Here is a 25071-nt window from a genome sequence, read left to right as displayed (position 1 = left end):
AGGAAAAAAAAAAAAAAAGGTGTCAAGCTCAGATTTCATAGCAGCACTGCTCAAACAATATACCAAAAAATAAAAAAAGGGACTCTATTCAAATTTCTGGGTTTTTCCAAACTAGCGGTCTTTTCATTGTTTTAAAAAATACACTCTTCTCCCCTCCAATGAAAACAGCTGTATACTCTTTGCTCACAAAATACAGATGCAAGGTCACAGAGTTTCATATCACAAATAAATTTAAATAAGATGTAAATAAATTTGACAAGCCATGACTTTGGCAAAAAAACAAAAAAATATATATATTTACCTCAATGCCATTAGTTTGCAAGGCTAAATCAAACTAATTATAGTCAATAACAAAATACAGAACATTTCTAATATTTGCTACATCTAGAGAGGCACACAGAATAATTCATTTATCTTAGCACTTTCTTTCCAGAGATGATTTTGTTTTTGGATACATGTAAACGTTTGAATCACTGATAATGGGTTTTTTTTGGCATTTAATGTACTAGATGCTCCCATCTTCAAAAACACAAGAAAATGCAAGAAGATTAATAATACTAGGAATGCTGCCAGGTAAAAAGTTGACCTAAAGTACAACAGTATAAAACAGACCAAATGTAACATGCTATGGGGAGGGTGGAGAGGGGGATTAGATTAGTACATAAGTACACTTTTTATTTTTTATTTTTTTACAATAAATAAAAAGATTGCACTGTAATTGGTATTTAAAGTACTGTATGCAGTATATAGTATAAATAAACCTAAAAACAAAAATAATGTTGTTTTTTTCCCCATTACTTTGGTTAAGGGAATATTATGCTAGTACAGGACACTGATTCTTAGACGATGGAGACAGAGCACAAAAAAAGCTAGGACAAAAGCAAAATCAAGTAGCAAAAATATACAAAAACAAGAGGCAGGGAAATACACTGTGTCTGTTGCACCCTTTTGGAATCTATTTGCACCTCCAGCTCATTTATGTCCCTGAGGTACTTGCACAATGTTGACTTAATATAAATAACCCCATGACTCAAGAGTTAAAAATCTAGTGTCTCCATGGATTAAAGTGTGTCTGGGAAGGGGGCAGGCAGGAGGGGGACACTGCCACCAGAGCAGGGACCATCCCTCTGCAGGACTCTCCTCTCAGGTTTGCCAGGTACCAAGTTATTTCAATCAGCCCCGTGGTAAGAACAGCATAGACACCCTTTCAAGGTATTTAAAATGAACAGATATGATTACTGACACCTCCAAGAAAGTTTCATAAAATAGATACCCCTCCAAAAAAAAAAAAAAAAAATTAAAAAAAAATTAAAAAAAGTTCAACTGACAGTAAAGTTTGCTTCCATTGAGTGTAAATCTCACCTAATTCAGTAGAGGCAGTAAGCTGTCACCAGCTCGAATCATATAAATCAGGCTTAACATAATAGAATAATATCTAGTATTAGATTAGGAATAGTTATATACAGTGACAAACAGAGAAGTTAAAGCAGCTTTTAAATAGCTGAACATGGGAATTACTAACTATTGCACAATGCCCTCTTACTTAAAATTACTGCTAGGAATCAAAATGGTAAAAAAAAAATCTATAATGCTTCGTAATTTATATGCAGTTTGGTTATTTGATTTCTTATACAGGCAGTTTATAGTGTTTGTAAAAATAACAGGCAACTAAAAAAGTTTTTCAACTGCTGGATGCTGTTCCAATTTAAATGCATTAAACAGCTAAAATAGCAACATTGGTTTTATCTTGAAAAATTGGGGCAAATGTAGTGAATAATTTGTAGCCAACATTGCTAATACTGTTCAAGGAAAAACTGGTACTTGACTAACACTGTATTCTAGTCTTACCACTACACACACTTGTGACTAATGTTTAGAAGGAAAACGAAGAGACAAAAAAAGTGACTCATGATTAAAATTTTCTAAATAGTAAGATAACGTAAGAGACTGCATGAACTTCAGTGAAAAAACCCAAAACAACATGGAAAAGGCAAATTGGTGACAATTTCGAAATTGTGAAGGAAAAACAAAGAAATCTCGCTTTTGGCATCTGGTTTGCTTGTTTCTCCAGTTTGACCACTTCCTAGTTCTGAATTTCAAAAAGGTGCATCAAAACACTGATTTATCTTTCTTCAAGCTAGAACTGTAAAAACAAGAGCAGTATATAAAACGCACGGTAGAACGAAGAATTTCCAAAAGAAGAGGGAAAAAAAAAAAAAGTGGGGGAGGGGAAAGAAGGAGGAGGAATATCTGAATAAATGTGTGGATTATAATGCGTAGCATTAGTTAAACCTGTATTTCCAACTCCGGTTGAACCGTCTACTTCATAAAGAAGTACTGTAGGATGCAGGCGAAGATGATGGAGAGGCTGGCGAAGCCGAGCACGATGAGGGCAGCGAACTGTTCATCCGTGGGCACCATGGGCTTGGCCTTGGGGTCGTGGGCGCCGCCCGGCTCGCCCGCCAGCACCAGGGCACTGCGCTGCAGCGCGAACGCCGCCGAGGGGCTGAAGGGACCGCTGAGCTCCTGGCACGTGTCCCCGCACCGGCGGCAGGCGCACACGCGGAACCGATAGTCTGTGTTCACCTGAAGGCCTGAGATGTGGAATGTGGTTTCTTCTCCCTTGTACACCTTTGGAAAGAAAGCGGGGAGCCCGGTTAGACACGACCTCCCAGCCGCTTCGCGCAGCACGACGACGCGAGGTTTGGCGGGGATTTCGCCGCGCGAGTTCAGCCTGGTGCTTTGAGATTTTAGATTTTGTGTTTTTTCAGATCCTGTACTGTGTTAGTGTATCGCTCCGAACTCCACACAGAGCGTTAGTAAGCTCTCTCCACATTTTGGTCTGACAAAACAATCCTCCCAAGCCTGACAACAAAGGTCATCATTGCAGACTCAGGACCCGAAAGTATAAACAAAAATGAACTGGGGGAACAAACTGGGGAAATGTGACTTCAATCACCTCAACTTGTATTTGTACAATTAACCCCTGATATGCAAACAGATCAAACTTATATCTGTCTGAAAAACTTGTGGCCATTGTCATCTCATCCTCTATGAGGCCTTTGCTCTGCCCAAGGTGTATCCTTTGAAGGCCTTTAATAAATATCTACTTGATCCTCTGTCTAGCCTCTGTTCTTGGTAGCCTCTCCAGGCATCAAGTCTCATCTCTAAGGGAACACTTCTCAAAGGAAGGAACTCGTGGGTCAATGCAGGTTTTGAAAAAACAGAGGCAGGCAGAGAACTTCTCAACAAGTCCCAACACAGTGCACATAGGGACAGACAACACATCACTCTGCAGCAATGACAACACACACTAATCTTTTGTGGGTGTGATAAGTGCTAGAAACCTATCTCTGCACTCTGAAAGTGTGACTCTTTGCCCAAAACATGTCTAGGACATAATTGCCCTGTCTGGCCCTAAAAGGAAGAAATCCTGCAAATGAGGTTATTGCAAGTCATTCCATGTGCAGTCATAAAATTGCTTACAAATGTCATTTTAATGTATTTTCCCCACACATTTTTCTCAAGAAACAGGAATCTTGCCAGAAAGTGCACTTTCAGAACTGTGGAAATAATAAAGTATTATTAAGGTATGAAAAATTTCTTCTTGATTGTATTATATTTGGCTGTTTACTAATCCAAACCCATCACATATTTATGTTAATCAAATGTAGGTACCACATAACTCAGAGCACAAGTCACTGTATCAGAATAAAGAGAAAAAACTGAGTATCTGAGACAATTTTGTGCCTTAAATGGAAAAAACCCACTGGAAGCATTTACAAACTCTGAAAACAAATAATTTATATAATGGATGTTGTTGAGACTGGTATTTCATGAAACGAAAAAAGTGCCACAGAGTGCCTGTGTCTGCTGGGGAAAAAAAAAAAAAAAAACCATACTGAACTTCAGATGCTTCTTCCTCTGCTCATTTACCATTTTCCTTCTCTTTGCTGTGGGAGCAGAAGGTTGAGAGCATCTCTGTCTTCCCAGAGGCAAGAACTCATTTTAGAAAAGGGGAGCGAGTGAGAAACTAGTCCCAAGCCCATAGAGGATTTCCTGTGTGTTACTCTGGAGTAAGAAATGAGAAGGAAAGGGAAGAAACCTGCTCAGGTAAAGACCACTTAAAGAGCTCAGCTTCCCAGCTTTCCTGCCCTGCTTGCCCCTGAGACTCATCCCTTGGTTAAACAGTCGGTTGCTGAATTTTTGAGAAGATCTGTGACAAAAAGATTAAAGTGCTTCTTTCATTTGTCTTCTCCTTTCCTTGTCAGCTCTCACAGGTCTTCCAAATGCACTTTGAATGATGGTGAGTGTCTGGGCTTCCAGACTAAGCACAAGTCCTCTAACTGGCTCATGTTTCTTGGACCTGAGGCACAGACAAAGAAACAACATTTAAATAAGTGTTGCCTTGCTCAAGTACTGCTCAGCATTTGCAGGAAATTCCCTCTAGTGACAGGACTACAACAAATTCATCCCATAAACCCCTGTGACTGGCCACAACCACGCACTGCTGCCTTTCTTCTTGTCTTTGCCTTCCCAATGCCAAGGAGGAGTGTCACTGGGTTCCAGTAACTGCAGGGAAAAGAACACTGGAAGTGCAGTAGCAGCCCACAGAGAGATGTGAGGGTTCAAACATCTGTTTGCAGAGCAGCCCTCATACCAAGAACACCTCTGCCACTCTGTTCTCCAAGGGCAATTCCATTTCTTATGCCCACCTGTTGTGGGCAACTGTGCTGTCCCCACAAGACTGAGTCAGGATTCTTCCACCTAACTCCCATTTCTTTAGATTCTGAGTCAGGGCAACTCAAAGCCCTCACAAAACAGCTGTTAGCAAGATTTGCTTTCCGTAATTAATTCTATAATACCCCTGTAATTAATAATTCCATTTCAAAACACACAGCCTGAGAAGTTCTACACGCCTTTGCCACAAATAAACCTTTGCATCCAGCATGACCACTTCTGAATGAAAATAAAAAAAAATACAATGAAGTCCAAATAATGACATTTAAACTAAAACATTTACAATCTAAACTTCATAAATTACACTGAAGAGATACTAGGGACTGTACTTATACAACGTGTCTGCACTGAAAAAAATCCTGTCCGGTAAAAAAAAAATAAAAATCCTGTGTTTTTTACTTGTTTTGATCTGTCAGGGTGGTGAATACCAGTGTAACTGAAGGCCAAATCTGGCTAAATCAAAGACCTCTATCTTCATTATAGTCTAACAAGTACAGATGGCTGAGTTCACTCAAGCCAGCAATTCAACAGCACTTCTCAGAAAATCGACAGCCAGGTGAGAGAAGAGTGCATCTGTAAGAGAAGTCTGAAAAATTGTTGAAAGTAGATAGACTATGTGAATTAATACCAGGGATAAAGACAAAACATTTCCTGCAGTAGTACTAAGACAGTTATGGAAATTGTCCTGCTTTCAGTGGTTTGAAGAGTATTTACCAGCAGTGGACCTACCTATCAGTAACAGGTAAACAATTATTAAACTCTTCTCTCTGCCAGGGGCTGCAGCAGCACCTCAGAGCTATGGCAGGATGCTTCCAACACAAACACATTTGGTTGTGAACACTGTTACACTCTGTGAGTGGTCTTTACACATACAACAGAAAAAAACCCTTGACAACTATGAATAAGGTCTTTAAATCTGCTGAACAAATATGAACTCAAATATAACTCTATGAAGCAGCAATAGTATTTTATATGTAGACATTATGCTTTGGTGGCCAACAAGACAAAGTGAAGTGCCTATCCAATTTATCACTTTCAGTTCCTATAAACAGCTTATTGGTTTGGACACTTGAGAATATAATAAAAATGTGATGAGCTTTTTGCCTGGGTCCCACAATGAAAATATCATCGCAAGTAATAAACTGCTGCCGAAGCCTCTCATGGTATTTGATCCTACTGATCAAGCTAGAGTGACAGAGAATTCCTGCAGGCAAGGATTTCTCAATTTCTCTGATCTCATTAAATAATTCCAACCCTCTCTCCCTTCTTTCCAAACAATAACAATGACAGCCATAATTGCCCTATGAGCAACACACTGGAAAGTGCAAGGTAACCTCACCTGGTTGTTGAACCCTGATGCAATGGCCAATGTCTTTAATAATTCATAAAAGCCTATTTTGTTGATAAAATGACAGAATCACAGAATGGTTTGGTTTGTAAAGGATCTTAAAGATCACCCAGTTCCAACCCCCTGCCATGGCAGGGACATCTTCCACCAGACCAGGCTGCTCCAAGCCCCATCCATCCTGGCCTTGAGATGGGTTCCAATCTATGTCAAAAACACGCCCACTTTAAAAGTTTAGTTTCTTCTAAGTCACCTGACAGGTTTCTTTTTAAGAAACTGGAGTATAATTTCATCCGAACTCAACATCAGCTCCAATCACTCTGCTGCTGAGATACTCAGAAGCCCCTCAGAGTTGTGTGACAGCCCTGTCACCTCAACAGAGGAACAACAGTCCCTCAGAGAACCTGCCTTCAGGCTATTTGCACTGAAAAGCCCCAACCAAAGGAAATTCCCATCTCATCACACAAAATTGGCACCAGGAGGCAGAGAGAATACTCAGTGCAAGTGGCACTAAATGCCAACAGGTACTGTGTAATTCTGTCATATTCTAGCACACAACCAGCACAAGTGCCTCTGACTTTTTGAAAATAGAGAAGGAAACCAAATTTTTGGCTGACTAGAGCTTTACAGAAATTATCAATTCACTAAAACATTTCAGATATTGTGTGTCTACACAATCTAATCCAAGTAAAAAACAATAATTAAAGTGAGAGCTTGGTAAGGCCAACTGAGCTCTCCCAGGCACCAACCTCTCAGTGCAGACCTGAGAACTGCTGGGGAATTTTCACACACCCAGTACATCCTACCCATACTTTTTCTTCTTTTGGAAAGCATTGGGAGACAGTTTTTTTCCCAGAAGAGATGTGGCAGAAGCTGATGGAACACTGCTGCCTCCAAATTCTTGGAAATTTCAAAGGCAGAACATTTTGCTTCACTGGCAAACAATTTAAGGATAAAGAAGCTTTAAAAAATTCAAGTCTCATGTTCCATGGTCACTTCTTAGGAGGACCTGGTTCCTGGGTGATTCCATCCCCAGAGCTGCTCAACTGGGAAACCAAACCTGTTATCCCAAACTGCAGATCCTGCAGGTGCTGCACAGCCCAGCCCACTCCTCTAAATCCACATTAAAGCTATGCAAACACAGAGACAATTTAATACACTTTGGAGCTAATTTCTGACTGAGTAAGCTAAGCTAGATAGAAGTGCAAGAAGCAGAAAGCAAATCCAGGTCACTGATTCCTGGAATTTCCTGTGGCTTACATCCTGATTCATAAACAAGGAAGGTTTGATTTCCTAAAAATGTCCTATGCATTTACTTTTTTTTTTTTTTATTATCTGTAAAGATAAAGCACACATACACAAAAAGGAACACACTGTATGAGAAACAAGGAAAGGAGTAGTTAGCATTTTTTAAAAGACACTTTCCAGGGAGCTAAAATGTTATTTGTTTAGCTCCAGCAAATCCAGTTCGTCAAACAATTCTCAGAAGAGGAATATTTGCAAAATATTCTCCCATTGGGCAGGGATGGCTGTAGTCCCTGTCTGAAAAAAAAGGGCTTTGAGTACTTTGGTATCGTCTCTGCTAGATCAAATGGTGGAAAATCAGCAGCTCTTGGGCTGTGGAGAGCTGCAAACACTGGGGTGCAGGGGAAGGAGACAGCCCAGGTGTGAAAATGTAGAGAAATGACAGCTTTACCCAAAAGCATATCAGTGGCTTATGTTGCATTCCATGAATAGCCTGAAAAAACTAGAGTGTATTTCATCTGTGCCACCCTTCAAAACAATTTGCAAAATGTCTCTAGTATAATATAGCCCTTTAGATACATATGCAAAATACATATGTCACTTGCAGGGAACCAAACATATTCAAAACTGAATTTAGGACTTGCACTTCAAAGGTAATTAACACATCACTAACATTAATGAACATAGCTGTGGTAGTACTTTTCAGTTAAACAATAGCAGGTGATCACAGGCATGTCAAAGCACAGGTGAAATGTATTAGCCAGAAAATCACTGAAAGGTGTTTCTGTATTTTATCTTCTGTGCCCATTACAGGAGCTCAGAGCTGCAGCTCATGGACATGCCCCAGTGCTGAGACACCACCCACATTCCTGATGGAGAAAAAACATCTCCATGGGCAAAAGGGATTTCTGTGAAGGTGAAGCAGTGGAACTCTCCCTCTTCCCCATGGCTGGTTATCAGCCAGCACAACTACACGAGTCCCAGAGTCACTTGGAGCATCCCAGCCAGGAATTTCTTCCAGGGAGTTACTGGTGACAACTCACACAAAGACCCCTCCTCAGACTGTGCCTCATTAGAAATGAAGACCTTCAACATAACACCCTGAAAGTATTTTTTACTTCCTCCACTGCTGCCTTTTCCCAGCACAAGTTCTGGATTGTGCAGATGAAGCCTTCGCTTCTGTCCCAGGAACGTGAAGCTGTGCCCAGCTCTCCCCAAGGACACCAGAACATTTTAAAAACTGGGGCTATGTTTACTGAAGCTGTACCTGGAGGTAACACACCAAAGCTACTTAGTGCATCAGGCAACAGCAAAACAGCTCCACTTATCCACTTGCCACTGACATTATGAGGCCAGCACAGCACACAGGGGTTTCATTACCTACACCAGCACCAAAGATTGTTTCCTGACAAAAACAATCATTAGGTTTCTGAATCTTTATTGCCCCCATGAATTGTCCTGCATTTCTGATAATTCATTAGTTCACAGTAGCACTCAAAAACAGCCTGAAGAGGAACAAAGACACAATTGCAAAGAAAGCACTACCTCATACATATTTTTAAGAGTTTAATTAGCAGAGCATAAGAGTTTAATTAGCTTAGCATATCTCATTTTCCTAATTTGGATTTATCTGGAATCCACATGACAACAAAAGAAAGAAGAGGAAAGAGAGAGCACACAGAAAATCACACAGCCAGAGGTGTGACAGATAAAATAAAAGATCTAACTGTGAACGAGCTGTTCTGTGTCAGGTGCTCTGGGCAAGTGTCCACTTGTGATGTCTAATCCAGTCAGACAAGGAAAGAAGGATCAGCTGTACTTCACTGCCTTTGCTTCCACAGTGACAGAAAGGATATACAGCAGTTACATGTGCATCAAAACTTCAGACAGGAATGAGACAGATGAACAAACCACTTAACATGTACTTGACTGAAAACCTTGATGGACAGTCTTGGATTTGGCTCAGAAAGATTGATCTTCTGACTTCATCTCATCTCCAGATAATGGTTACGAGCAACCAGCTCAGAAGCAAGCATGGACAGAATTGTAACTTTTTAAAGGTTAGTACAGTTAAGAATAGTGATTAACCACAGAAATAACACAAATCACTCCAATAAAATAATGATGTTCTATATACTCCCTTAGGGGAGAAAACAGCCCATTACAGCCCTTAATTTTGACTCAGCCTTTACCAAAGTGCACCTGACACATCACCATAGGGTGTAATTCAATACAGTAGAAAGAAGCAGCACAGTGGACTTTCAAAACCATTTCCATTATGCCATCAATTTAACAATATTAAATCCAGACAATTTCCCTACCTGCTTGTATTCTGATTCTCTCCCAACCAGCACCTGCAGAACATAACCAACAGGATCTCCCTTCATGGGTGGGACCATCTCCCAGGTAACTTCACAGGAGTTTCCTCCCAGCTGTGTCACTCGAGGGGCTACAGTAAAAGGAAATGTGTTAATGTTTAATATAAAGACTGCACAGAAATCTTATTTTATGAGCACTGTGATATATATATATACCAGAACATTTAAAAAAGGGTAGAGCACCTCTTACCTGTCAGCTCCGCGAGCTGCTACAAAGGAAGAGTGGATTTAGAGAAAATTTTCAAAACTTAATTGCAGGTCTGTGAACTGATCTTTTCAAAGCAGAAGCCAAGGCACAAATTACACAGGCATTCAAAAAAGCAGCAAACGTGTGAAGTTCTGAGCGAACACCTGTGCCAGTGGAGATGCACTGCACATCCCTCCCATTGAAAGAGAGGAATAATATCAAACATTTCATTCAGGAAAAATCAGAGAAGGAACGTGAGAAGAGAAGCTAAATAATCTTCTGTATTAGAGATGAAGTCCAGCCTGGGAAGCAAAAGGATAAGCATAATTTTCAAGACTTGGACTTGAATATAACTCTGAGCCTGACACCCACTCGATCAGACCTGTTATTTCTAGCCAGACTTAGAGTAGTGCTCCCACTAGAACTCCAGAGAAATTCAATTTGTCAGCTGTTACAAGGCTGCTGTCCATGGCAGAGGCTCTTACCAGCTGAAAGCCAAGGGATGCTGTGCCTTGACCCACAGCAAGCTCACAGGTGAGCCTAGTAGAGCACAAACAGGGGCAGCACATTTTTAGGTACAACAAAGCGGGTGCCACTGGAAGAAGGCACGAAAAAAAATGCAACAGCATCCAGGGTCAACCAACCTCTTGATCAGGCAGAGCCAGCAAGCACAATACCAAAAAAGAGAATGAAACTGGGAGAAACAAGAGTGTTGAACACTTGTATCAGCTGGTTAACACGTACACGTGCAAGGACATGAGCTTGTTAAAGGCAATCTAGATCCCCAACCCTACAAAAACAGACAACAGGAGGGTCTACCAAAGAAACAAATGCTGCTGCATACATTACACGAATTTTAGACTGATTTGTTACTTCCCAAGAGGAACACATGAATCATGAAGGCCCAAATGTAATCAATATCCATTTACTTCTCTCTGCACATCTGCTAGTGTTGAGAGACTGATAATAGATGCCTTCATCTTAGCTGACAACGACAAACACAATTACTTTTCCTTCTCCTTCCACCCCTCACTTCAATACATGTAGATTTTTGTCTGACACTTACAAAACACTGCCATTAACAACAAAGCTATTCTATGGCTGGCATCACTAAGAAAGGGATTAGGAGACCTTATAAGAGAAAAACATTTTATTCTAATAGATAAAAAGCCGAACTAAGTTTAGCACATAAATTCCTTTGTAGTTCTCCTAGTACAGAAGGGAATCAACACTATCATTCTGCATCAGACCACTCCTTCCCATGGCATCACTCCCCCTCAGCAGTGCTCATTAGCACAGCTTTTGTCTTGCCCCTTTCTCTGTCACAGCCAGTGCTCTGCCAGGTACCCAAGGTCCCAGCCCATACACGACCTGGTACTTGCACCCTTGATACTCAGCTGGATATTCAGCCCAGAGGATGAGTCACATTGAACAGGGACTCAACAGGCAGACTGGGAGCTCAAAACAGAAACCTAGGCGAGGTGAGCTGAATAAAATGGGTTTTTTAGCCAACAAAATGCAAGGGTGATTACAGTGCATGCTGGCATCCTGGGTGATGCCACATGAGTTCCCTTCCCTTGGCTGGGCAGAACATCCCCCACCTGTGTAAAGGTGTGGCTCAGGATAACTCACCCCTCAATCACACAGGGATGTTTTGCTGGAGAGCAGCTGACCCAGCAGGGACAGGCACCACCCAAAGAGTGTTTGCTTTCCCCTCTCTAAATATTTGCTTACAAAAGGTGTCAAAATCACCAAAGCCAGATTTTCAATACAGAAAAGCAAACAAAACCTCTCTGAAAAACTGACAGTTGTTGTTTCAGAAAATCACAGGGCTTGACAGGGAAGACTTCTTTCTTTTCAGGAGAAAAGGTGCATTTGATTTCAGCTCACCTGATCTGAGAGTCCATAGAGCAAACCCACTGCCTTTGTAACAGGCTAAAGAAGGACTAATTAGGCCTAGAACAAACAGCTTAATTACATGAAGTTTTATAATTAAACATCTTTCACTGTGGTTTATACTTTTGCTCCTTCCTTCCTTCCTCCTCCTCCTCAGAAGCATAATTGCTGAGGACAAAATTTACACATAGTAAAAGACATTTCATTATAAAATTTCATTTAATTAGGCCTTTAGTTCTCCTAGTGGAACACATGCTGAGTTCTAAGTCTAATGCTCTATATGTGAAATATCGTAATTAATTTTACACATTAAAGTAAAAATAAACCCTGAAGATCTACACTGGACATCACATACACAAAAAAAAAAAAACATTAAACTTTACTAAAGCTTAATTAAGTTGGTAGGTACATACACACATGACAGCTGTTAGATCCCTTGTATAAATGCTGTGGTAATCAAGAGCAATCCCCTGGTAAACTATTAGTAGCAGCAGCATTGTAACAGATTTTATTACAATGGTGGCTGACATAACCTTTATATTGTGTGATTTTTTTGGGTGTAATTTAGCTTCCCACCATTAAGTAACTTCACGACCATTAAGTAACTTCACAACAAGAGAAACCTACAGTCAGCACAAGCTGGTTCTTCACATGTGATATTACTTATGGTAACCCTTGCAACCTCCCCTCATACCAATTACAGAAATATTTACATGTTACTTACACGCAAAAAAAAACTTACTACATACCTTTGATTGCAGGTGGGACTGACTTAGTTGTGCAGAAGGTAGAGATTTCTGAGAAAGGTCCCTCCCCAGCATCATTGACAGCCTGTATTCTGAAGGAGTAACAGGTAGATTCTGTCAGCCTCTGTATCTTGTATGTGTGACTCGGTCCCCTGTAAATTGGGATAAACCTGAAACAATAAAAACAAGAGTATGTACTTACACTGGAGTGGCACTGACCTTTCTGGCTATTGCACTTAACAGCTTGAAGTATCCTTCTTGTGAAAACTGGCACCATGTGCCAGTTAAATGCATGTATGAAAATGTCACATTAATAATACACTGATGATGATGAAGAGGTCAGGGAAAGCACAAATTCATTGTGACTTTTGAAACTAGTATTACCTTGCAAAATGATTACATGAATTATCAGGAAGAACATCTGTCAAAATCAGCCTGTGTCCTGCTACAATACCCCATGTGTACTGCTGGTTTACATGTATGATGAAAACACAATTAATATGTTGACTCTTTAACAGATTTGGACTTGATTTGCACATTAAGACACAGCGACTGTGTCTTGCAGTCATCTGTGTCATCTTCCAAAACACTTCCATTGACAAGACTAAACAAGAGCACACACAAACTTGTCCAGCAATGTAATACTGAACAAAATCAATGTCACTTAAAAAAAACCGTATATAGCTGCTAAAGAGAAGCTGACTTCTATTTTCTATTGCTCTGCTCAGATAAATGTTTTTCACTAACAGTTGTATGTCAGCCAGCAATTTCTGGCTAAGCCTCTGGCCCCCAGGAGCTGAGCACAGTGGGGATGAAAGCAAATAAAGAGGAAGCACCCAGACTGTGCATCCATCCACTCAGCCTCCACCAGGGAACACGCAATAGTCCTGGCCTGGGAGAACAGAAAATTTGCCACGTAGGATCACATACTATTTTTTGATTGTTTAGTACCCATATTCAAGTATCTCAACCATTTCAGAAGGTTTTAAATCACCAGGAAGCCAAGAGATATTTTCCTTTGACCTCCCTATCTAGGTGTTAGCTTTATCCTTTGGATTTGGATGAGATACAGAGTACAACCAATTTGAGCATTTCAAAGAAACTGGGTCTGTCATTAGCTCTCAGGGACAGAAATCAATTTGTATTAGGTTATGATTGCAATCCACGTAAGTACAAACAGAGATCAAGAATCATCTGCAATAAAAGGGAATATTCAGGTAATTAAAATTGCTGGAAATGTACTTTGAGGACTAATGTGACTTACTACTCCCACTGAGATTTAGTGAGAACCACACCTTGATAGCAAACTAAAGACCTGTGCCCACAAGTTTTTAAGGGGAGAGCGTAGAGCCAATTTCCAAAGATTGTTTTCTTAACCTCATGCTTACCCAGTTTAAGAGCTCCCTGCTATCCCACATTTCTGAGGCTCATGTAAGCAGCCACAGCACATTTCAAGGCTGACACAAACCCATGCTCATGGAATAGAATTTTCTGAGATTCACCACATGATGAGCAAACAACACATACTCAGGACAGCATTAAGACTCAAGAGACAAGATACTCTCCCTCTGCACTTCTTGCAGCTCAATCAGGCAGCTGGCTCAGAAACCACTGCAGTAGTCACAGAAATGCAGAGATTTGTCTCTGACTCTGATCCAAGTGCAACAGAGTGCAAAAAAGATCCAATGCCTATTTTAGACTGATGACCTCTTTGCAGTCATTTGTGCAGTTAGGTGAGAAAGGGAGGATAAATCCATCTTCCCAGCTAACAGACAAGCACACCCTCACTCCAGGTTGGGCTTAAGGTACATTTCCAGTCATTCATATGGCCAATAACAATGACTCAAATGACATTTTTACATTTTGGATATGACTAAGGTCACTAACACTTGCTAACTCTGAGGAAGTGATCTGCAAAAACATTTGAGCTCCTTCTTTCATTTGGGAACTGGATTAATACTCCTAGTTCAGTTAATACCAATACTCCCATCCAGTTCCTATCTCCACTCATTTCTACTTCTCTGTCTCAGAAAACATCTGTAAAGAAAGCAAGAACTGTTACAGAGAAGCTTGCACCACAGGACTGCAATGGAAGCACACTTAAAACTTCTGAGTTTTGACCATCTTTGAAGAAGGAGGACTTCCAGTTTTGAAAGAAGAAAGGCTGATGGCCAAGCCAATCAATTCAGTTGCTGTAGGGCTTTACTGTAACCCTAATGCTTTGTAATTGTGTCTGAAGATGCAGATCATGATGTAAGGCACGTAATGAAGATGAAAGACTAACCTCAAAATATTTGTGACTTTTTGATAAGCTAGTATTTTCCTCATGTGTAAAGCAGGCGTTTCATAATCCTCCAGGATTATTTTTGTTACTTTTAAAAATATTGTACTTAATCAATGTAGGTGGCTACAGGTATGGAGCAGTCTTTTTTCACTCTCCTGGAGGACCACAATGAACTTAAAGTTGAGTCAATCAGTGTAACTGCACATTGCTCCTATGAGGTAGCATATGTTAAAAATATCTTAACTAAGGTAACATGTTCACATTATTGCAATTTCATTTTTAAAAGCTAAATCTAAATTAAAAAGCACATTTGAACATGAGATCTATGTACCTTTGCCTTCCTGGCAAGCCTGTTATTGTTCACTGTGTTTCTTCTAGGCCTCATTCCATACACTGCCTCAAGAACAAGTCGGCTCTGAGCTTGTTTGCAAGGACTTAATCTCTAATGCACTGAAAAGTTGACTTAATCTGTGTATGGAAACCTTCCCTGTGTTCTATCTCCCTCTCACCTTCTTCAAAACATTTTCAAATCTCACAGATTTTCCCAGTTGAATTCAAAAGACAATAGGCTAAATACCTCAACTGGCACCTTGCCCTGTGTGGTTACTGGCATTCTCAATACAGCTCTTTTTTTTTTTTTTTTTTTTTTTTTTTAAAGATTGCACCATCCACAATTAAACCTGATTTACGTTACTTTTCCATGCTGCAGCGTTGCCTCTCCTCTCCACTAAGTTAACAGCAGATACCAAAAAGAAAGCAACTTTCTCCAGGGATGGAGACACTCCCCCCAAAAGCTATTTCTCCCTCATCTCATGGAGTGAGATTTTCCTTTCCCAGACATTCTCACATCAGCCACAGATTATTAATTTACCTGCACACAGCAGAGGAGGGAGAACATCATGTCCTACAGCAATTGTTAGGGAGACACCACTGCTGGTAGTTTTTCATCAATACCCTTTTATTCCCAGTGAAGATCTCCTTGGAAGTATTTTACATGTTGCAGCAATTTTGTTTCCTCCACTTCAGTCACTTCCAGTCGAGCAGAAGAATATGAATGTACTTTCTCTCCCTCTGCTCATTAATTCCCAGCATATTTTGAGCAGCAGGTTCTCTTTCAAGCTCTTGGGCTTTGTTTATGTTTTGGTAACCCATTGGCTCTTAAAGGAATTTAGTTTGCAAGAAATTCTGTCATAAGTAAGATGGGAATCTTGTGGGGAGGCACAAAGGCTGAAAGAGCCACCTGAATGATTCTGTTATTGCCTCTCAAAGTTTGTGGTCAGACGTGAGGATTTTGCCTGGAGAGAAATCATTAATACAGCACCATTCTGACCTGAGGCTCCACATCAGCACACAAAGGCAACTGCCTAATTAGAAACTAAAGTACAAGAATTTCACAAACCAACAGCTTTTTTAATATTATTAATGCTACATCATGTTATCTACACATTTACTGTCCCCATCTACTTTCTTAGACTGTAATTTTCCTCTGATGTGGTTGCAGAACATGATCAAACACTCACTGATTTATGTGATTTTTCTCTCTCTCCACCAACAGCTCCCTGTACTGTGGGTGACAACAAGGAAAGCAAAGCTTCAAACCAAAACCATCCAATTCAGAGATGCATGAGTAAAGTCAACACACTCTTTTTTTTTTTCCATTTCTGCTGTATTTTAAAACATTCTACTCAAAGAGAAGTTTCCCATCTGCAGCATCTCTCATCCCCATCACTATTCCTATAACTAGTACCAGGGTGACCCAATCTTTTCAGTTTTGGGGCACTTTTCCAAGCCATTCTTTGGGATATCCTTTTGCAGGCAGGTGCTGAGGGAAAGTAAACATATAACAGGAGTTCTCCAAAAGAGTTTTGTGCTCCCACAACCTCTCCCAGCTCTGGCTTCCAGTCCCAAAATGAGGCGTGGCCCAAACAGGTGGGATGCACTGACCCCTTTGACCTGAAGATCTGTTTTCTGGAAAGTTTTATCTGTAATACATATTCTAGATATTATCTGTATTATAATGTCTGCTCAGTACTACCAATATGATTTTTGTTTTTATGAATAATAATAGTAACAACAGGGCTCAGTGAAGGAAACATTTCCTTCCTTATACTTCCAAAAGCAAAACTAAGTGAAGAACAGAAAAAGGCAGGAAGAGAAGTGATAACAAGTGATAACAGTCAGATGGAAAGAGCTTGGTTTTCTTCCTTGAATCATCTAGCACATCTACAGACTAGACCAAGGACACTTGCTGCCAAAAATAAATTTTTAGCCTGTTTCTATTAGATTATCTTTCATCTGCTGCTGAATTTCAATTTGTAACCCATATTTACAGCAGTCAGTCACTTGTCAGATGTCTGGAATTACTGAGAGTTAAAGTATTTCAGCCTACAGAAGCTCCTCCATAGCAAGAAAACTTGCTTTTTTTTGGAAGGAGCATCTGGGCATATCGAGGAGGAATGGATGACAAAGCAGCAAAGTGCCTGACCAAAGATTCCTGTGTGCAGCCACATCTGTGGGGACAAGGAACAGCACAGAGGACAAGACTGAGCACAGCTTAAACGGGAATTAACAGCATTTGAATGGAAGATGTGGGAGAAATCAGGGAGAGCACTCAATGGCCTCTTGAAATTATACAGCCAGGAAGAAGTAGATGATGGGAGGCAGCTCCAACACCTTGTCAACAACCAACAGTAGATATCAATAAGTGAACTTAAAACTAAAACCAAAAGAAAACCATCACAGTTCAGAGCAGTAAACCAATATTCCTACAGCCCTACATGAGTTTATCTTCCCTGTGCAGCATCACAGCCACTTGCCCAGTGTAGCAGCACTGAACAGTGTTTATGGGCCTTCCAATGATGCTCACTGAGCACATCATGTCCAAGCTGCTGCTGTGCCAGCCCCAGGAACCTGGGCAGAGCTGGAACAGGGAGCCAAGCTGAGCCTCTGCTTCACCAACTTCAGCAAAGTGAAGCTGGAATCTAAAAACATGCTCTTGGAAAACTGGCCAACGTGATCCTGCTGCATTAAACTGAGCCTCCATTATACTTTGGAGATTAAATATTGAGTCATTACTCCAATCAAGGTGCTGTTTTTTTCTTATAAGGTTGTTGCATATGTGCAGAAAATCGTTTTTATCACAGTGACAATCATGGGTCTAGATGCTGCTGTAATTTATCATCTGCTGTCTGGAATATTCAGTTACCCATCAAGTATCTGCAGATATGCACAGATCAAAATAAAGGAGAAAATTTTATTTCTTACCAAAGCAGGGATTTTTTGAATATACTTATGGAGTAGCATCTTACTCTGTGTCTTGGCAGCTTCCTAACAGCTGAGACACCTCATCCCACACATTTAATGTGGTTTTCTCAGACTTCACTTTGTCTCAAATAATGACACCCATACAATGAACTCACACCTACTACAAATGTTGGTTTACTCCTGTTTCCAGGGAGAAAGATGAAATGCATTAACAAGTTAACTCTCTTACACTTGGAAACAATTCTCCCTCTTTTTCACTTGTAAAGCCCCAAGTATCTGATCAGAATGCTGCTAATATTGATATAACTATTATTAATAGCAATATAACCTACACAATGCAACAATATGAACACAGGTTAGCTTGAAAACTTTCCTGAACATTAACTTTCTATCTAGCCAGGCTTGCAGTGGAAACTGTAGCATGCCATCTGTCTTGGTGCTCATGCTTAATTTCCTTTTATCACTGTTTTATACAATATGAAAATGACTTTTTCCCGCAGGTTTTTGCAAGGATACGTTAACTTATCTGATTTTTAATAGAATTTCACAAGCCAGTAGGACTGATACATAACAGTAATTGCTGTTAAAATGGGTGTAAATTGTCTTGATCAAAGCAGGAGTGTCAACAATTTTTTAATTAGACTGCTTGAAATTTTCAGTAACCAGGGAATGATTATGCAAAAGTCATCAGGCAAGGGCAGCACATTCAGCAACTCATCCCTCTGTGTTTCTATTCTACCTTCAAGTTAAAGGACAGCAAACACCCTTGTGGAGGCTCAAATGTTCAACCACTCCCTGCTACAACAGAAGTGTGGAACAATTGTCAATGATCCTTACATTATATTTTTAAAGAACATGTTTAGAATATTTCTTAGTCAACCTCACCAATGACTCTTCCTTAAAATGTAATTACATGTGTATATATTGATTGTGATTCTGTACACACACAAAAATCACACAATTTACCTCAACTGCAACCTACCGCATCTAAAATAAACCCAAGCAACTGATAAATGACCCACTACTAATTTACTTGCTAATTCTCCTTTTCAGACTGGATTTGGTGAGTATTTTAAGACCTTAGGAGTGTAATTAGTTGTGGGAACAACTAAAGATTAATTACCAGTTCAGCAGGAAAAAAAATAAAAACCATTAATTAGATTTGTTTGTTCCATAGAGGAAAAAACCCATAGTATTCTGGAAAGTACTGCAATGTGATTAACATAAATTTCTTGACATTACCACAATTAGAATATGAAGTCACAACTGATAGTTTATTTAAAAAATAAAGGCATTTCATAGTCCTTACATAAAGGTCACTTACTCTCAACTAACGTTTCTATGTACTGAGCTTTCCAGAAACAGATTTTTCTTCATTTCCACTCAGTGCTACCCATAACTGAAAGGACAAGTGATACTAATTTCATCTTCCTAAATGTCACACCCTGAAGAGCTAATGGGAGCTAACGCAGGTACATCTCTGATGTGCACACCTCTTCAAGCCCTTACACTAATCAGTGCCAGAAGATTTCCAAGTATTTTGCTTCATAGGTCTTGCAATCAATGAAACATTTGGTTTCCAACAACTGGCCTGTTACACCTCATTACAGAAAGAAAAAGTTGCAAACAATCCTTAATGACCAGGACACACTGGAGAGCACTGCCTGACTATCCTTACATAAAACCAGAGCCGAGCCTTTACCAAAAAGCCATTAAAGCTGTTGGGTCAGGATGGAACTTACTGAATATTTCCTTTTCTTAAAAGAACTCACTCATCTTTATATTTCTGCTTGTGAAAATGCTTCAACAGCATTTTAAAGCTAACTTCTATTTTAAACCAAAGAAGGGACAACCAACACTGAATGAAGGGATTTCAATATAAAGCTGTTATCAGTAATTTCAGATGTCTCAGGGAATACAGTAACAAGTCCTCTGAAAGACCAGGGATAGGACAGAGGTCACTTTTCAGTTATCCATGTTTTAAACCACAAGCTCTTTCCCTGAATCAAGTACTGTCTCTTCTTCCAACAGAGGGGACACCATGGCACCTTCCTACAGCTCTGTCAAATCATAAAATACTCCAGAACATCCTTCTGGATCATCTATTCTGTGTCATTTTTTCACCAGAGACCGGCTTCCTAAAGGGGTGATCAGTCCCAGACCTGTCAGTGATTCAGAAGTATTTTGACAATGCCCTCAACAACACCTTTTCACTTGGCCAGCACTGACACTGCATGACTGCAGGTCCCTTCCAGCTTATATATTCTATTTAATTACTCCCTCCCATGTGCAGTTTACTGTGCAAACTGAAGAGGCCAGTGATGTTCGGAGAGCTGTGTTCCAGTATTCCAGCTCTGGTTCATTTCAGGAATTGTCTGGGTTAACTGCTCCAAACCCAACCACCAAAGGGAGCCACTTCATGGAATGGCTCATTTCAAGCAGCAGACAGCCCAGTGTAGAGAAGCAGTGTCTCTGCATCTCTGGGAGCTCATGTGGACTCTAAGTCAAATTCACAGCTAAGAAGATCCAGCAGAGTATCAAGTTCAAGTGGCTCCCAATTAAAAGCTCCTAAGAGACCATTTGCAGTGGGAAAAGCTTGTGCAAAAGCAAAGGATCATGGTAAAGCTCTGTGCCAAAGCAAAGGAGAAAAAACCATTCCTTGCCTGCTGCGAGGTAACATTTTATTCTTACAAGGAAGCTTACTATTTCCCCAGTATAAAGACAGGTTAAAAACAATTTACAGTTATTCACCATCTTACCTGCAGTGCTACATGAAAGCAAAGCAAAGCAGCCTGCTGGATTTGTCTTTAGAGCTGACTGAATCCCAGGGTGCTGCAGGTGATGGGCTCCTGCCAAGCATCACTGCACTCCGAGGGGAGTTTTACCTGTCAGACTTTCAAATGGGTATTTATATTCATTGGACACCTCTCAGGATTAATACAGGGGAGCACGTACCCTCTCTGCATCAGTACAGTTGAGATACTGGGAGGTATTAAGGCATTATTTATAGGGGGTTTATTACTTAAAATTACAGCTTTTGGGCCAGATTTTCAGCTGGCATAAACTCAGCATAGCTCTATTTAAATTAAAGGAACTGTGCTAATTTACATCAAATTATGATCTGTGCTGAAGGTCTCTAAGGATTATCTACTCAATAAGTCCCTTATTTTAGCTAATTGAAGTAGTTGAGAGTGTTTCTTAGTAAATTATGAACAATCTAGGATATTTATTCATTGAAGAGCTTAGACTGTTAGGTATTACTTGCATGTTGTCTTTCTTTCCTTCCCTTATTTAATTGAACAGACCTCATCACAACTTCGGAGCTACATTAGCAAATCTTCCCATACTTAAGTTCACATGGGAAGATAGTTTCTGCTTAGCACTAACTGTTTAATTTCAACACAGATTTTTTTTGTTCATTTATTGCAAACCTCATTTCAAAATTATTGTGGAGCTACCAAGCTGATTCCAAGCTCATATTTTCTGCTATAAAAACACTACAGCTATAAAATCAAGACCACCATATTGCCCAAAAAACATTGCTCTGCTCAGTTTCACCTTAGCTAGACCTCTGATCTGTAACCCTTGGCTTTATTAATACACACAGCAAGCTGGATGCAGTGTCTTTGTTTCATATATTCCAAAAGGTAAAGCACTGTGGCCATGAAACTTGATTTTAAAATTACTGGCAGAAAGGCAAGGGTTTTGCTGAATTTTCACCAGCACAGGATTGATTTGTAAGACCTGGCAGTGTTAGGTTAAGGGTTGGACTCAATGATTTAGAGGCTTTTTCCAGCCTTAGTGATGCCATGATTCTGTATCACTTAGAGCTTGACTGCATGACTTGCTCATACTACAAGCACAAGAATGCCTATTAAAACACTACTTTGTACATAATGGTAGGCACGAAGCAATCAGGAAAACAGAGTTTTTCCTTCAGTCACAACTGCATTATGATGAATCCAAATTCTTTTTCATCAGCACAAGGAAAAGATCCATGTCTCTTACCTTTTATTTCTGTCCTCTATCTGCAAGATATAAACCATGTCATCAGCAGAGTGAAGCTTGGAGCTGCTGTCTCCCCACTTCAGCTTCAGGCTCTGAGGTCCTGCTGCAGCACACTCCAGCCGTGGAGGTAAGGGTGGTAATGGCCTGGTTTTTGCTTTAATAAAGTGGCTAAAAGGTCCAGCTCCAATTTCATTGACAGCCTGGATCCTGATCCTAAAATGAACAGCAAGAAGATGAATGTTAAATGAAGTGTTTTCACGAGGTTCTTGATATAAACACAGCCCAAGGACAAGGATCATCCTGCTCAGACTGCAAGAGCTGCAGTGAAGATGTCAGAAATGCAGCAAGGCAGAGGGGAAGGTTTGGGTCTCAGGACTTGGTGACAGCCCCTTCAGCCACAGGGACAAGGGGCAGCAGCACAGGACAAGCACAGCCTGGAAAACGTGAAGTGCCCAACCATGAGTAAATAAAAAGCAAATTATGTTATGGTTGACTAACAAAGATCATGTACTAATTTGGGTGAAACCGTTCAGGGAAAGCACTGGTGTCACTGCCACGAAACCCATCCCCATGCTGGCAAACACCCTGAAGACCAGAGCAGTGCTCTCTCAGTGTCTCACACAGCACACTATTTAAGCACAGGAAACTCTGCTGGGAGGAACTAATGGAGAAGGTTAAATCCACAAACCTCCTACACTCTGCCACAAACTGCAGAAATGCTAACTGCCAGTGAACTCTCCATTAGATCAAATAAATGCTGGACCCAAGGCACTCACAAGATGCACAAAAGCCCTCAAGCCATTTGAGGACATCAAGAAGAAAAGCACCTGCCTGGTCATAGCAGCTTTGATTTTGGAAGTTCTTAGGACTGAGCCAGTCTTCTAAACTCTATTTCTTTCTTAAGATAATGACTCCTGCTTTCCGCTTCGTTAATTTTCTCTTACCTGTCTGCACCTTGGCTACTCCTCACTCATCTCAGTGTTAGACTGTCTCTGACCATGGTAGCATCAACAGCACCATAACAAAAATGGAAAAATTGCATTTCCAAACAGCTTTGAGGATTGTGTAAATAGAAATATTGGTACAGATGAGTCTGAAAGGTTTCAAAAGTCTGTTAAAGACTAAATATGAAAAATCAGGATGGAGAAAACTAATTAAGTTTAAGATAGTTCAGCCTAGCTTAGTTAGCTGGAGAGATGCCATTTACTTTGGAAATCCTGTGCACAGCAGGCTTGCATTTTCTCATGGGTAAAGACTCCTTACCAGAACTGTCTTCACTTGGCAAAGCTACTTATTTTGACTGAAGAACATAAAGTGATGCAAGTTCACACAAACAACATATGAAAAATTACTTTGCTTTGAACGGCAAGTTTTCAGCTCTACCATCAGGAAAACAGGATGTAAAAGGGATAGGGAAAAAAAACCTCTCCAAAGAGTATTCCCCCATTGGAAGAAAACCCCCAAAACTGTATTTTCAGCTTTTCAAGAACATAAAAGATTACATTTTTAATAAACATATTGCAAAATAACGATATCTGATCTATTGATTAGTCAGCTAAAGCCACTGCACACTGAGAATGCAGTGTGTATACAGTCATATGCAAATGTGTGCTTAAAAAAACTTTGTTTATTGATCCAGCCATTAACAGGGGTAATATATTGCTTGGTGTGGAGCTGCATTTTCCCTTTAACCTTCCTTCTGGCTTCAGGAAATGCATCCTGACCACCTTGTAACACTACATTCCCTCCTCTTCCTCCCTAAGGGTGGATGGCACAAGGATCTAGTGGGAGCCTCCTCTTCTGCTGCTTGCAAGCATTTGACGTGGACAGAACAAAAGGCTTTTCTAGTACTTGAAGAAGTGTAATTAATATAAGCATTGCTCTTACTTCATATTATGTTACTGGTTTGCTTTAGATTGAAGAGTCATTACATCAATATTTAATAATATTTCCAATTAAAAAAACCAAAAAAACAAAGCCTGCCTGGCATTATTTAAAGTCCCAGTAACAACAAAGCCTCTCCTCAAGCACTGCAACTTCAGCAGGTTTCCAACTGGCAGCTACCACACCTGAAAACAAGCAGTGAAATGCATCTCTCCCCAATATCACACTTCTTAGATATATCCATGCACAGAAACCTGACTTGTCTTGCTTTTGCCAGGTATTTGCACAAGGCAAAAATGTGTCTCTTCATTAGTTTTCTCACTTTCCTCTGCTGCACAGTTCTTGCTCCCCCCTTCTGACACACACACAAATATGCACACACACACACACACACTTCCCTTCGGACTCTGGAGCACAGTAACACTGATGGAAACTCTTAAGCCTTAAAAGAGACAGGCATCTTTACAAATGAGTGATGACTCTGGGAAAGCAGGAATTTATTTATTTGACTCTCACATGGCTGATGTAGCCACTCTTTTCTGCTGATTGCACCACCATAAAGCTCTGTAAATTGCCACTATAATTCCTGAGCTTAATTAGACACACACAGACAACTAATTTTGTGTTTCCTGGGCACATGGCACCCAAACCCAGGTGTCACTTCTCTCTGAACCCCAGTAGTGTCTGCTCAATGGGCATCAAGCCTTGGGGAAGTCCAAAGGGAAGGGGAGAAGGAAGAATGGAAACAGAAAAGGTAGAAAGAACCATGTGGAGAAGGGGAGAAAGCAGATGGTGGTGGCAGAGCACCTTGTACTGCACTGTCTCTGCTCCAGCTCAGGTGCTTCTTAATGTTAGTTTAGTGTCTTAGTCCCTCTGCCCCAGCCTGTGACAGTGAGCTTTTCCAGCTGGGTGGCACAGCCAGGGTGGGCAAGAGAACATCCACAGTTAAGTGGAAACCAATTACTGTTTACAGAACTGATACTGGGAAAAATCAACTCCTTATTTTAATGCAGAAGTATAGTACAGACAAGTAGAAATATTTGCAGTAAAAGCACTTCCTGCACTCCTTTCAGCTTTCCAACTAATGGTTTCTA

The 25071-nt window shown here is 40.4% G+C and overlaps 1 protein-coding gene across 1 annotated transcript in view; it reads right to left on the bottom strand.

Annotated features, from left to right (window-relative positions):
• Positions 1-2319: 2319 nt before the first annotated feature.
• FNDC3B (fibronectin type III domain containing 3B) overlaps positions 2320-25071 on the bottom strand; it is a 145967-nt gene continuing 123215 nt past the window's right edge. The window contains exons 22-25 of the mRNA XM_062498916.1: positions 22094-22306; positions 12541-12707; positions 9652-9779; positions 2320-2631 (exon numbers count right to left, since the gene is read on the bottom strand). Of these exons, the coding sequence (XP_062354900.1) occupies positions 2320-2631; positions 9652-9779; positions 12541-12707; positions 22094-22306 (820 nt within the window). The remainder of the gene's footprint in view (positions 2632-9651; positions 9780-12540; positions 12708-22093; positions 22307-25071) is intronic.

Source organism: Cinclus cinclus, chromosome 10 (assembly GCF_963662255.1).
Source record: "Cinclus cinclus chromosome 10, bCinCin1.1, whole genome shotgun sequence".
Classification (NCBI taxonomy): Eukaryota; Metazoa; Chordata; class Aves; order Passeriformes; family Cinclidae; genus Cinclus; species Cinclus cinclus.
The sequence above is the reverse complement of the archived record's forward strand: the minus strand, read 5'-3'. Positions and strand labels throughout refer to the sequence as shown.